At 44.4% G+C, this 15,627-nt stretch overlaps 1 protein-coding gene across 1 annotated transcript in view; it reads right to left on the bottom strand.

Annotated features, from left to right (window-relative positions):
* Positions 1 to 15,627, bottom strand: part of USP9X (ubiquitin specific peptidase 9 X-linked) — a 437,788-nt gene that overhangs the window by 263,614 nt on the left and 158,547 nt on the right. Inside the window, 1 exon segment of the mRNA XM_077480883.1 lies at positions 4,630 to 4,734. Coding sequence (XP_077337009.1) covers positions 4,630 to 4,734 — 105 coding nt within the window.

Here is a 15,627-nt window from a genome sequence, read left to right as displayed (position 1 = left end):
AATCTACCAGGAAACCTAGATACTGTATGGCCTGTGTCGGTGTCGAGTGCGACTTTTCTTTATCACCCCAGCCTTTTTAGACAAGAGATGGCTACCCTCAGATCTTTCTGCAGTTGGAGCTTTGAGGGGGCATAGAATAAAAGGTCGTCCAAGTATGGTACGAAGGCGACCCCTTTCAGTCTCAGGGGAGCCAATGCTTCCGCCAGGACCTTGGTGAAAATCCTGGGGGAGGAAGATAGACCGAATGGCAGAGCCCTGAATTGGAAGCATCGGGTCTGCCTTCCCCATAGAATCGTTATCCTCAAATACTTTTGAGAGTTCTCTTGAATGGGGATGAGTAGGTAGGCGTCCCTCAGATCGAGGGAGGCCATGAAACAATTTGGAGGGAGTACTGACCTCACTGTAAATTGTTTCCATCCGAAATTTTTTTGTAAGTTACCCACTTGTTTAGTAACTTTATGTTCAAAATTAACCGGAATTTGCCTGACGGTTTCTTCACTACAAACACATGCGAGTAGAAACCGTGGTTTATTTCCTGTGATGGAACTGGCACTAGAACCCTCTGGTCTATTAAATCGCCAATTTGCGACAGCTAAGCTGTCGCTTTCTGAGGATCCTTGGGAGGCTTGGTCAGACACATCCTTGTAGGTGGGGTGTGTTTGAACTGTATTTTGTAACCCTCCCTGATGATCCTCAGAATAAAAGTATTTGGGGTAGTCTTTTCCGACTGTGGGAGGAACTGCCCCAGTCTTCTCCCCACAGGAACCAAGTCACTGGGATTTAGTGTTTTTTAGAAGAGGGAAAAAAAGATAACTTTTCTGTTTTCCTCCCATCCACTGTTTTTTTTTAGGGGTTGCCTCCTTAGAGGTCTATCCTTGTGACTGTCCCTGCTGTTTGGGGACAAAAAAAGCGTTTACCTGTAGTCTTTTTGGTTTTAACAGGAAAGGCCTTCTTGTCCGCAGCACAGTCCAGGACCTTCTCAAGATCCTGCCTGAACAAGAGGTCTCCCTCAAAGGGGATGCCACATAACCTCACTTTTGAGGCCGAGTCTCCTGACCAAGACTTTAACCAAAGTGCCCTGCGAGTTGCGTTTACGAGGGCAGCGGTCCTGGCTGACAATTTGACCGACTCTGCAGAGGCATCTGCCATATAATCTGCTGCTTTATGTAGCATAGGAAGGGAATCCAGGAATTCCTTTCTTGAGGTTCCTCCTTCCAAATGGCTTTGCAATTGTTCCAGCCAGACCTCCAAATTGCGAGCCACTATTGTTGTGGCCATTGCAGGTTTTAAATTAGTCATGGTTACTTCCCATGACCTCTTCAGCAGCACCTCCACCCTCTCATCCATGGGTTCCTTAACCTTAAGGACACCCATGTCCTCAAAGGCGAGGTCTGCTGATTTTGCACACTGGGAAAAAGCTGCATCTACCTTAGGTACTTTGTTCCAGAGTGGGGTCCTCACTGAAGGGGAATCTCCGCTTCATACTTTTAGGAAAAATTAGCTTTTCTCTGGCTCCTCCCACTCTCTTGATTGAATCTACCAGTGTGCAATGAACCAGAAAAACCCTGACTGAATCTTCCTTTAGGGTTTGATACATCCGGTCAAGGACAGGGAGACTGGCTCTTCTTTAATTTCGAGCGTCTCATAAATCACCCCCAGTAAGGCATCTACCTTCCTCCAGTGAGCCTGTATCTGGAAGAGCTTGTCCCTTGAGCAGCGATATCTCTGGATGATGCCGTTTCACTTAGGCCATCCAGTGAATTGAATTCATCTTCCCCTGATTTATCACCTTCCTCTGGGGTGGAAGCAGGGGGACTGCGGCTGGTTTTGGGGTCTCAAGGTTCGCTAGCATTGTCTTGATGGATTGCATTTCTTTCTATACTCCAGAAATCAAATTCTTACAAGCCCCTGTAGCTTACTTATAGACCAATTTGTCTATGCACAGTTTACAAAGAGGCTAAGACCATCCTTCTTTTAATTTATTCAAACATGAAGACATCTCTTCTTCCTCCCTGACCTCTCTGGTTCTTTGGGCAGAGCCTAAGACAAGAGAAGGAGAGAAGAAAGGAAGGGAAAAACAGACAAGCCAACATCATCGAACCCTTTAGCAAATATAGGATGCCTTCACCAAACACCTATGTGCACCCCACCAACTGCTAAAAGGATTCGCAAGACACTTTAGTCCGGATCCTATTTGAGAGAGGGAGGGAGAAAAAGCACAGCTGGACCATTTCATAATGCCTTTGCATTGATTAGTCCATCACTCCCCCCCCTCTCCCCCAGCCTTGTAGGTACAAGACACCTCTGTGTTTGCCTACCTGAGCTGGTTCGGCTCCATTGCCACTCTACTGCATCCAAATCCGATCGGAATCTTGCCTGACCGCCTGGAGGCTTTTCCCTTAGTTTGTGATGCAGCATGAACGTTATGTGGCCGGGGCTTTTTAAAATAGCCGCAAAGGTTCCCATCATCCACACTCGCCGCGCGACCCGGAACCGGAAGTGGATCGCCGGAAATCCTCTGTCCTCCTCCTGCTTTCCACAGGCCCGGAACTCGATGACTGTGCCCGCCCCCCGTCTGACTTTGCGCCCAAATCCGAACCAAACGCCAGGCGAGGGAACTCCAGCCCTCCCCGGGCTTCCAGAAGGAGAATGCCGGTTCGTAGCTGCTGTCAACCCGACCGAAGGACCTCAGCTGTCTGCTACCTAAACAGGTACACATTACTCCTACCCTGTCTCTTATGGGCACTCCCACCATCAGGGTAAGGAGAGCTCCTGATCCAGCCTCCTCCGGTGGAGGAAACACAAAGACTGAGGGGGAAGGGATGGAGACCGCCCTTTAAAGATCTGGATTGTGTTTCCTGCTTTAAGAGGTGGAGCCTCTCTCTCTAGTGCTGTCCTGGACAGACGACTAGAGATTTTTTTTTTTTTAAACAAGGCAGATGGTCTGGCATGTCTCTGGAAGAGAGAAACGCCAATCTGGGGGCACAGGAAGAGCTCAGACCCCCCTTTTCTTACCAGAGGGTCTGAGTCGGCTGAAGAAGAGGAGAGTGAAGGCTTCTACTGTTTCCAGCATTAGGATGGTGAGTGCTCAATACAGCCCCCAATGGAGATACATAGACATGAGAACAATACATAGAAGGAGAAATTCCTGAGAAAATCTCCCTTACCTTATCCTCGCAGCAGGGTTTTATCAGAGATAAAACAAAACAAAAAAAAACAACCAACAATCTTCACCCTTCACGGTAGGCTCCGAGACCTTAACAGAAACCTTCAGGAAACAGGGAACTCTCAGGTTAACCCACAAACCTGGACCTGCGACAGGACCCTGCCAGTAAAACTTTATGGCCTTACTACCAAAAAGTACTGGATCCCAGGGACAAGAACAAGACATCTGAATGTATCTGGTCAGCATGGCTGGCTCTTAAAGGATTACTGCCCATGGAGCTCAACACAGCACATCTTTACTCGTGCCCAACATCTTAGACACTGGCGAAAAAACCTGAGGACTCCCAGTAATGGGAGGGGTTATATGGGGGAAGTACACACCTTAGGGGCTTGCCAGTGTCCAGCACCTGTCGGTTCGATATAACCCACATAGTAATTACTATGGCTCTGTGTCCTCTGATGTAAGAAAAAATATGTTTGGCTCAAAAAACAAGACTGCACATAACCAAAACACCACCCTACACAGTGAAGCATGGTGTGGCAGCATCATGCTTTGAGGCCGTTTTTCTTTAGCTGGAACAGGGGACTTAGTCAAAAGTAGAGGGAATTATGAACAGTTCCAAATATCAGTCAGTCAATATTGGCTCAAAAACCTTCATGCTTCAGCTAGAAAGCTGAGCATGAAGAGGAACTTCATCTTTCAGCATGACAACGACCCAAAGCATACATCCAAATCAAGAAACGGCTCCACCAGAAGATTCAAGTTTTGGAATGGCCCACCCAGAGCCCAGGCCTGAATGTGACTGAAACATCGGTGATATGATCTGAAGAGGGCTGTGCACAGGAGATGCCCTCGTAATCTGACATTTGTAGTGTTTTTGCAAAGAGTGGGCTAATATTGGTAAGTCAAGATGTGCCATGCCGATAGACCAGGGGTAGGGAACCTTGGCTCTCCAGCTGTTTTGAAACTACAAGTCCCATGAGACATTGCAAGAACCTAACAATCACAAGCATGACTCCTAGAGGCAGAGACATGATGGGATTGGTAGTTTCAAAACAGCTGGAGAGCCGAGGGACTCATACCCAAAAAGAATGAGTGCTGTAATAAGATCAAAAGGTGCTTCAACAAAATATTAATTTAAGGGTGTGCACACTAATGCAACCATATTGTTTAGAATTTTTATTTTTACTTCCCTCGACATGGAAACATTTCAGTTTGTTCAACGGAGTTGTACAGTTTACATTAAAGGTGCAAAAAGATCTGAAAATTATCTTTGGCTCTTTTTTTTTCTTACATCAAAGAAACCTGACAGTTTAACAATGTTGTGTAGACTTTTTATATCCACTGTAAGTAGCTATTATAGGCAACTACCAATCTATAAACAGTATTTTTAAGATTTCAAAAACAATTACTATAACCAAACACCTATTATTAAATTTAAAAAAAAGAAAAAAAAAGTTTACCTTAAAACAATCAAAAAGATGGTCAAGTTGTTCAGGAGAAAAATCCCACGCTAACTTGGCAAGTAAATCATGGACATTTTTTACAATGGCTTCATGTTTTCCTGCCTGCACAATAAAACAAATTAAATGCATATGAACAATTTTCAACATTAGCACTCACCTAGGTTTTACAGCTGTAAAAGTAGAATACAAAAGAAAAAAAAAATAATTATACCTATACCCCTAAACAGTTTACACATTATGCTCTTTCAAACACCAAGGACTGCACATTAAGGACAACGTTAAATTTTACAGCAGAAAAGTTAAGGAGAGCATACTTGCCTGCCATAAATTCCACTACCATCATGTTCACCAGCAGGATCTGAAAATCTGTTTCATACATTTAGTTGAGAAAGGACCAATAATCCTATGTCCTATCTTGGTGACTAAGACAGAGAAAGCAAGCTTGTGGGGCAGTTGGAGAATCAGATGCATCTCAATTTTCACTCCAGTGAGTGAACATGGTGGCAGGAGATAGTGGAGGGATAAATGCATGCTACTTACTCTTCCTACCCTAAACGAGCATACATAAAAATTATATTTACACAATTTTAGGACAAATATCTTTGTTGTGAGGCTCATGAATTCAAAGAAAACATGAGTAAGGGTCAGTTCACGCAAAAGTAACATTCCAAACAAGGACGTCTAGTGGGACTTTGGGTTTTGGTATTTCTACCGCTCCAAATTTACCAACTATTTTATGAAATAAAAACATTTACAAGGAGAGGACGACTTCCCCATAGTGGCACAGGTGAGTGTGAAGATCGGGGGAACATAAGTGAAGACCTCTTGATATTGGGTCCCTGAAAAACTGCTAGGCAGTGTCCATACCCCTCAGCAAGCTAGCAATGGTGCAGGGACTGATGCAGGTATGCATCCAAACCAGGTTGTACATGTCTATAGACAAATATTTTTACAATCTTTCAGGCATGCTGTGTGAATGGGAACACAATCATATTAGGATTTTCTCAAATTTGATTGCAAAATTTGAAATACGCTTTAAGACTGATCTTGAAAGCTGTGTCTTATTAACTTCCTACATTATGAAAAAAAAAAGTTAACATTTGGTAATTGACTTTTAGTATTGTACTTTCAAAAATTGTTATAGTTATGACTGTGGTCATAATTAAGGGTCTATAATTGCAATAATAGGTGTATTATAAAAGCTAGAGAAAATATTAACCAAAAATCCAGAAACTGTTCTATATGGAGTAGCAGTTAGGCGATATGATCCTCTACTAACCAACAATAATTCTGGCTCCCAAAGACTCGTGTGGTACACAGATTAATCCTGTCAATATAAGAAGGTGCTCCTAATGACAACTCTGTGTTTATAAAAAAGACACTAGTCACTTGAATACTACCTTCTTGTTAACCACTTGCCACCCAGGCCAATTCTGACATTTCTTTCCCAAGTGTAAAAACAATTTTTTGCTAGAAAATTACATGGAAACCCTAAACATAATTTTTTTTTTTTTTTTAGCAAAGACCCTAGAAAATACCATGGTGGTCCTTGCAACTTTTTATCTTGCACTGTATTTGCACAGAAATTTTTCAAAATTTGTTTTTTTCCCCAAAAAAAAAAAAAAAATTGATTTCTGCTTTTAAAAACAGGAGCCATAGTAGTTACTATGTGGGATGTCCCATAGCAATGGCAACCCAAGGGAGGGAGACAAGAAAAAAAAAAGTAGGGCAAAGGAGGCTAGAGGACTTCTACTGCAGCCTGCAGTACACTACGCCCAAAGGCAATATCCTCATGACCTTTAACATCGATTTGCTAAAATCTGGTAAATGTATGAACTGAAGACCAAGTTGCGGCCTTACAGATCTGAGCCATAGAGGCTTGATGATGCACTGCCCAAGAAGCACTAACCGCCCTGGTAGAGTGTGCTTTAACATGAAAAGGAGAAAATTTTCTTCTTACTATAAGCTTGAACAATCACTTGACAAATCCATTTGGAAATAATAGACTGATGCTTCCTGTCCCCTTTTTGGACCTTCTGGCAGAACAATCAAAACATCTATTTTGCGAACCTGAGTGGTTGCCTTTGAATAGACTCTGATTCCTCTTACCACATCAAGGGAATGTAGTGCCTTCTGTTCCCTAGATTGAGGCTCTGGGAAGAAAGAAGGTAGAATATCCTGGTTTAAATGAAAACCTGTCACCACCTTTGGTAGGAATTCAGGATGAGGACGCAAAACTACCTTATCCTTATGAATGATCAAATATGGCTCTTTGCAAGACAAAGCCGCTAGTTCCGATACTCTAACAGAAGAAATGGCAACCAAAAAGATTATTTTCCTTGTCAAAAGAACCAAGGGAATTTCCCGTAAAGGCTCAAAAGGTGGATTTTGTAAAACCGATGAGACTAAATTTAAGTCCCAAGGATTTAGAGGGGCCCTGACAGGGGGATTGATCCGTGTTACCCCCTGAATAAAACTACGCACCAAAGTGTGAGAAGCAAGAGGCCGTTGAAAAAATACTGACAAGGCCGAGACCTGACCCTTGACAGTACTCAAGGCCAGCTTCATTTCCAATCCCATTTGCAGGAAATCAAGGATCCTACCTATGACATACTTCCTGGGGTGCCAACCCCTGGATCCACACCAGGACACATATGCCTTCCAGACTCTGTAGTAAATGATTCTGGAGGCTGGCATTAACCAAAGTAGACACTAATGAAGGGGATAACCCATGGTCCTTTAGAATGTGGGTTTCAATAGCCAAAGCGTTAAATTTAGCACCTGTAAGGTAGGATGGAATACTGGACCTTGTGCGAGAAGATTTGGCCATAATGGCAGGGTCCAAGGGACCCCTACTGCCATCTTTATGATCTCGGCAAACCAAGATCTGCTGGGCCACCAGAACCACCTCCTTTCGTTAATGCTTGATCCTGTGGAGAAGGGGCGGAAGTAGCAGAACTGGAGGAAATGCATAGGTCAATGAAAACTGATCCCATTGGAAAACAAATGTGTCTGTTCCGCATGCTAGCGGATCCCTTGTTCTGGACACAAAGTTGTCGACTTTGTTGTTGAATCTGGACGCGAACAGGTCCATGTCCAGAAAACCCCATCTCTGACATATTGCTAGAAAGATGTCAGGGGGAAGGGACCATTCTCCCAGAAATAACTGTTGGCGACTCAATAGTCCACCTGCCAGTTTTCAAAATTTTATTTAATTTTGAAAATCGCTGATAAGCAAGGAACGTTGTTTTCTACCCAAGCTAGAACATTATGTACCTTTTTTTGGGCTGTACGACTTCTTGTGCCCCTTTGGTGATTGATGTAAGCCACAGCCGTGGCATTATCTGATTGAATCCTGACAAGACAATCCCGTAGCCTAAGCGTCCAGGATTCTAGGGCCAGACGTACTGCCTGAATCTCTAGAATGTTGATGGGCAAGGTTCTCTCTGACTTGGACCATCTCCCATGGACGGAAGCTTCTTCCAGGACTGCTCCCCAGCCTAGAAGGCTGGCATCCATTGTCACCACGTTCCAGGATACTGGCAGAAAGGATTTCCCCTTTCGGAGGTTGCTGGATATCAACCACCAATTTAGGCTCTGACGTATGTCGGGGGATAAATGTATTGGAAAATCCAAAGCCTGAAACTACTTGTTCCAGACCGACAGGATGGTGTTTTGTAGTAGTCTTGAGTGAAACTGCGCATAAGGGATGTCCTCGGAGGCCACCATTTTTCCTAGCAATCTCATGCACAGGAGAATGGAAGAATTTTTCTTTGCTTTGACCAGTTGCATTAGTCCTACTATGGAACGGATTCTTGCCTGGGGTACGAATACCTTCTTCTGTATGGTATCTGTGACCAGCCAAATATCGGGATCTCCCTGATGGTTTTAAGGAGCATTTTTCTAGGTTGAGTATCCAACCCAGAGATTCCAGGCAGTTTACAGCTTTGATTAAACTTTGGTTTAGACCAGAGACTGAATAGTTTATTAAAAGTAGATCATCTAGGGGTGTGGCCAGGATGTTGGACTGAGCAGACGTGCTTTTGAGCTCTGACTTAACTAAGAAATCCATGTTGGCCAGTGCCTAGAGGGTGTTTGAATATGGGGACAAAAATGGCAGGCTTTTGGCCTGGTTGGCTAAAGGGCAATATGCAGCGACTCATATAGGGCGATTGAGGGATTTAGATGGCTCCCTTTTGACTATACCTGTGATCAGCAATAGATTCTTGCAATTTTACCAGGAACTGTACTCCTCTAGGGTAAATTACACGGTCACTGAGCTGTCTAATTACCTGGACCTTGTACCACTTCCTACTCTAGAACTTCCTACTCTAGACTTAGACCAAAGTATGGCCCTAGATAAAGACATAACACTGGAGGAAGTTCAGGTAGCCATGGGTAGCATGCAGGTAAGACTCCTGGACCGGATGGCATACCTATTGAGTTTTACTCGGTCTATCAAGAACTGTTGGCCCCCAGATTAGTCTCTCTTCTCTCGTAATTCTCTAGCCTTGAATAGCTCCCTGACTATGGCTGAAGCGGTGGTGGTGCTGGTGCCCAAACCTGGCAAGGACCCTGAGGAATGTGTCTCATACAGGCCCATATCGTTGATAAATGCGGACTCTAAAATACCAGCGAAAATCCTGGTGCTTAGACTGGCTACTGTTATAGAAGATCTAGTGCATCAAGATCAGACAGGGTTCATGCCGGGGAAGGGCACTGATATCAACATATGCAGACTTTTCCTCAATCTTGACACTGCTCATGATAATGGAGGCACCAGAGTCATAGCTTCTCTAGATGCGGAGAAAGCTTTTGACTCCATAGAGCGGGTCCATCTATGGGAGGTATTAAAAAGGTTTGGCTTTGGTCCCAATTTTCTGAAATGGCTGGGTCTGCTGTACATATCCCCTAAGGCCAGGGTCCATACCAATGACAAACTCTCCGATTTTCTTTCTCCTTTAGAGGAGCACCAGGCAGGGATGCGAATTGTCACCCAGCCTGTTTGCACTGGCTCTCGAACCCCTGGCTATCCTGATCTGGGAGTCGAGTGGGGTTCAAGGACTTGGCCCTCTGGAGGAGAAAAACTATATGCAGATGAAGCATTATTATACTTACATGATGCTGGAGCGTCTTTGCAAGCGGCGTTGGAGATCTTCAATGAATTTGGGAGGTTTTCAGGGATCAAAATCAATTGGTCCAAGTCGATAATTTTCCTGTTAGATCCCCAGGCCCGTGCAGTCGCCTCCCTTACTTTGGGTGGAGGAGTTCAAATACCTGGAAATTTTAGTGACTAAAGACCTAAGAGCCTTTAGTCTTAACCTTCAGCCCATAGTTATGAAACTAAAAAGAACATTGTTCCAGATGGAAAGAACTACCACTTAATCTGTTAGGACGTATTAATGTTCTGAAATTGTTATACCTGCCTAAATTTATCTATATTTTTCAAAACTGCCCGGTGTGGCTCCCTGGCTCCTTTTTCAAGGAGCTGGAGGGGTACATAGGCTCGTTCCTATGGAAGGGATCATCCCCTAGACTAGCCAGATCGACCCTGCAGCTCCCAGTTTGGTGTGGGGGCCTTGCACTGTCCAACCTTATGGTCTATTATTGGGCGGCGATGTTAGTTTCAGTGAGGCGGTGGTTTGAGCAATCTAGGTCAAAGGTGGCCATCTGCCTGGAGGCTTCTATCCTAGGCTCTCTTACAGAACTTGGGAATTTGGTATACAGAGGGCCCGCTGCCTACCCTTCACTTCCGTGCCCCAGTAAAACAACTCTTAGAGTGTGAGCAGTAGCCAGGAAGAGATTCCTGTGCCCACACCAACATGCACCCTTTAGTCTGCTATGGGGAAACCCCTCCCTCCCTCATTTCAGAACGATACCAGACCCGTAGTTATGGGCCTGGTACATAATTAAGATTCTCCAAGATATTATCAACCCTGGTACTTTGCTTTCCTTTCAGGGCTTAGTAGGGAAATATGGACTCCCAGGAAGAATGCTATTCAGATATCAATTGAGACATGCAGTCAGGGCCCAGATCCCCAGGACCATAATCTTGAAAACGGACCCCATTGAGTCAATCCTAGCACAGGAAACCCTCAAGAAGACTCTTTCTACTATGTATCTTGCCCTATTAGGAGTAGACTCGCCCAAGGTGAAAACCCTCTGGGACAAGTGGCATGCTGATGTCCCTAGCCTAGATAGGGAGGCATAGGAGGAGTGTTTTGAGGAAGGGTCTAAACTACTGGTATCCTCTAGAGATAAATTGCTACATACTAAATTTTTGCAACATATATATTACACGCCGCAGAGACTGCACAGGATTTACCCCCACAGGTCACCGAATTGCCCCAGGTGTCAAACCTCTGATGGCACATACTTGCATATGTTCTGGACCTGACCCCTTATTGTGCAATTTTGGTCAGAGGTTTTTGAATGTATCAATGTCCGCATGTAACCAACACTGTCACCTGAGCTGGCTCTCTTAGGTATTCATGAGGATGACCAAAGACCTAGGTACACAAAGCTACTGATCTCGTTCTTGGTATTCTATGCCAAGAGGGAAATCATTAAGAAATGGGCATTGCCCTCAACCCCCAAAATGGAGTCCTGGGACTATTAATGCTGTGCTCCCCTTGTATAAGATGACCTACGCTAATAGAGGTTGCCCACAGAAATTCGACTGGATTTGGATGCCTTGGTTGGAACAATTTTAATTATCCTAGTACCTGAGGGTCAAGGTTCTGCCTCCCAGTTGTGGAACGCTAGCATGGGAGGGTCGTGCCCCCCCCCCCCTCATGTGGGGGGGGGGGGGGGATGTTACACTTTAACTGGCCACTCTTGACCATACCTACCTATAATGTTGATTGTACTACCGAATGCACTGTATGTCGTAGCTTGTCTATTTTTCTTGATCTTGTATACACCTGGAAGTACTACTTGACTGTCAACTGTTCTGTGATGTCTTTTCAATAAAGACCAACCTTGTAAAAAAAAAAAAAAAAAGTAGATCGTCTAAATAGGCTAGGACAGTTGTGCCCGGAGCCCTTAATCTGGCTAAAGGAGATGCCAGAATCTTTAAGAACACCCACGGTGCGGTGGCTAGACTGAATGGCAAGGTCATAAACTAAAAATTATGATTTTCTATCTCTAAGCATAGAAATTTCTGGTGAGTGGGGAATACCAACACGTGGAGATATGCATCCTTGATATCGAGCGATGCCAAAGACTGTCCTCCTTGCATGATGGAAACAACCGATCGGATTGATTACATGCGAAAGGACCGTTTGGTTTCAGAAACTTGAAAAAGTTTGAATAAAAACCTGAGCCCGTTCCTCTAAGGGAACCTCTGATATCACCAGCTGGGATAACACATGATCCAGAGCTAGAAAGACTTCCTCCTCTCTGGATCCCTGGGAACATCTGATCTTAGAAAACGAGGAGACGGAAATTCTCATAACTCTAGTTTGTAACCTAGAGAAACTGAGGAAGCCAACCATCTGTCTTGACATTGTTCCTGCCAGATCTTTGAAAATTTCAGAAGCCTTCCCCCATCCGAGTGAGCGGGGGCGCCTCTTCATAAAGAGGCTTTAGCTTTCTGTTTTGCGGGCTTTCTGCCAGAAGACCTCTTTTGACCCTGGTGCTGCCCTTGGGGTCTTCCCCTTGAACCTGATGGTGGAGGCCATGGAGACTGCCTATAGGTTGATGCCCCTAGCACAGGTGAGGAAGCACGCTTAAAGGAGACATGTTTAAACTTCTTTACTGGTAAAAGTGGGCTTTTCCTATTAGAGATTCTTTGGATGTATTTATCCAGATCGCCCCCAAATAGCCGTTCACCATGAAAGGGAAAACTGGCCAAATGTTTCTTACACGGTACCTCGGCTGACGAATTCTTCAACCACAGAACTCTGCGAGAATGCACTAGTCCTAGCATAAGCCGTGAGGCTTGGATGATAGAATCGTTCATTGCATCTACTGTAAAACAGTGTATCCGATACGCCAGCCCATTGCTGGGCCTGCTGATCAGGAAGAATCTTAAGTATCTCCATAAACTGTTCCTTAATGGACTGAGATACACCAACTGCTGCAAGAATTGGCTGTGCTACTGAACTTGCTGGAGACGTATTGTTTTAAACAGAAGTTCCAACTTTTTATCTGCTGGATCTTTTAACATCAGCGCATTACCCACCGGACAAGTGAGATTTTTGTTCACTGAGGCGATTGCAGCATCAATTGCTGGAAAGCCCCCCCCCCCCCCCCCCCATTTCTTATAGAAATCCTCCTCCATAGGATATAGTCTAAAAAAACTTCCTGGGAGGATAATAGTGTTTATCCGGGTGTTCTCATTCAGAATATATAAGCTTTTTTAGCCATGAATGAATAGGAAAAGCATCCCCAGATGGGGGAGGTTTTAGTGATCCCAAACCAGAAGTGGGTTCATCAAGAGACTGCAGGCAGCAAAAAGGTTGAATGAACTACTTTAGTAAGAGTGTACAAGCAACCTGTCTTGTGATACTACTCCCTCTATATTAGCATCCTCGGAAGAGGATATATTAGTATCTTCCAAATCTCTTGGAAGATGTTACTGATCCCCTGCCCCTTGCACCTCAATATGAGGGTCCTGAGCACTGGATGGGGATCTGCTACCTTAGGACCCCACTATGGCGAGTGATCATAGCATCAATCTAACTTTCTATATGATCTCTCTCTCATATATACATCTCTCTCTCTCATATATACATCTCTCTCTCATATATACATCTCTCTCTCTCTCTCATATATACATCTCTCTCATATATACATCTCTCTCTCTCTCATATATACATCTCTCTCGCTCTCTCTCATATATACATCTCTCTCGCTCTCTCTCATATATACATCTCTCTCGCTCTCTCTCATATATACATCTCTCTCGCTCTCTCTCATATATACATCTCTCTCGCTCTCTCTCATATATACATCTCTCTCTCATATATACATCTCTCTCTCATATATATATATTATATATATAATATATATGAGAGAGAGAGAGGTATATATGAGAGAGAGAGAGAGAGAGAGATTATGAGAGAGAGAGAAGAGAGAGAGAGAGAGAGAGAGAGAGAGAGAGATTATGAGAGAGAGAGAGAGAGAGAGAGAGAGAGAGAGAGATTGTGAGAGAGAGAGATTGTGAGAGAGAGAGATTGTGAGAGAGAGAGATATTATGAGAGAGAGAGAGAGAGAGAGAGAGAGAGATTATGAGAGAGAGAGAGAGAGATTATGAGAGAGAGATTATGAGAGAGAGAGATTATGAGAGAGAGAGATTATGAGAGAGAGAGAGAGAGAGAGATTATGAGAGAGAGAGAGAGAGAGAGATTATGAGAGAGAGAGAGAGAGAGAGATTATGAGAGAGAGAGGAGAGAGAGAGGAGAGAGAGAGAGAGAGAGAGAGAGAGAGAGAGAGAGAGAGATTATGAGAGAGAGAGAGAGATTATGAGAGAGAGAGAGAGAGAGAGAGAGAGAGAGAGAGAGAGAGATTTATGAGAGAGAGAGAGAGAGAGAGATTATGAGAGAGAGAGAGAGAGAGAGAGAGAGATTATGAGAGAGGAGAGAGAGGAGAGAGAGAGAGAGAGAGAGAGAGAGAGAGAGAGAGAGAGAGAGAGGAGAGAGAGATTATGAGAGAGAGAGAGAGAGAGAGATATGAGAGAGAGAGAGAGATTATGAGAGAGAGAGAGAGAGAGAGAGAGAGAGAGAGAAGAGAGAGAGAGAGAGAGAGAGAGAGAGAGAGAGAGATTATGAGAGAGATGTGTAATCACATATATATATATAGATATATTACACATCTCCCTCTCACTCACTCATAATCTCTCTCCCTCTCACTCACTCATACTCTCTCTCCCTCTCACTCACTCATAATCTCTCTCCCTCTCACTCACTCATAATCTCTCTCCCTCTCACTCACTCATAATCTCTCTCCCTCTCACTCCACTCCAAATCTCTCACCCTCTCACTCACTCATAATCTCTCTCCCTCTCACTCATTCATAATCTCTCTCCCTCTCCACTCATCATAATCTCTCTCCCTCTCATAATCTCCCTCTCATAATCTCCCTCTCATAATCTCCCTCTCATAATCTCCCCTCTCAAAATCTCCTCTCATAACTCTCCCTCTCTCGGAAGCAATCTCCCGCATACATCAAAGAACACTCTGCAAGGATCTGGGCAGCATGGCTAGCCCAGCAAGGATTGCTCCAGTGGAGCACAGCACATCTTTACTCGTGACCAACACCTTGGACACTGGCGAAAAAACTGAAGTAGTCCCAGCAGTGGGAGGGGCTATATAGGGAGTGCACTTCTGATCTTAGGGCGTGCCAGTATCCATCACCTAAAGGTGGCCCATTAACCCACATAGTAACTACTGTATTTATCGGCGTATAACACGCACTTTTCCCCCCTTAAAAACAGGATCCTCCATTTTGAGCCTCTGGGAGGCTTTCAGCTGCCTTCGGGCCCCTCTCGTCTGCTTTCAGCCGCTCTCGTCGGCTTTTGGCCACAAGAACGATCGAGAGCGGGCAAAAGTTGACGAGAACTGCTTAAGGTGGCCCGAAAGCTGACGAGAATGGCCGAGAACTACAGAGCGCTGCCAAGATACACAGGACATCCTTTTCTGTATCTCGGTGGCGCCATTTTAAAAATAAAAAGCTGCAAATAAACTGACAAGGGTACAATGGACAAGGTTGCAGATGACACTGACACGAGTACAACACTGGACACGGCTGCAAATGACACTGGACACGGGTACAACACTGGACACGGCTGCAGATGGGCACTGATAACAATGCATTGATGGGCATTTAAATGTACGTTTTTTTCCCACAAACTTCCCTCCAAAACTGGGGTTCGTGTTATATGCCGATAAATACGGTACTATGGCTCCATGTCCCCTGATGTATGAAAAGAAAAAAACACAAACAGTAAAGTTAGCACAATTTTTTGGCATAGTGTGAAAGATGAAGTTACGC

The sequence above is a fragment of the Lithobates pipiens genome, unplaced genomic scaffold, assembly GCF_037356315.1.
Source record: "Lithobates pipiens isolate NorthernLeopardFrog02 unplaced genomic scaffold, aLitPip1_a1.2 Scaffold_16, whole genome shotgun sequence".
In the NCBI taxonomy this organism is placed as follows: domain Eukaryota; kingdom Metazoa; phylum Chordata; class Amphibia; order Anura; family Ranidae; genus Lithobates; species Lithobates pipiens.
This window is presented reverse-complemented; position numbering and strand designations above follow the sequence as displayed.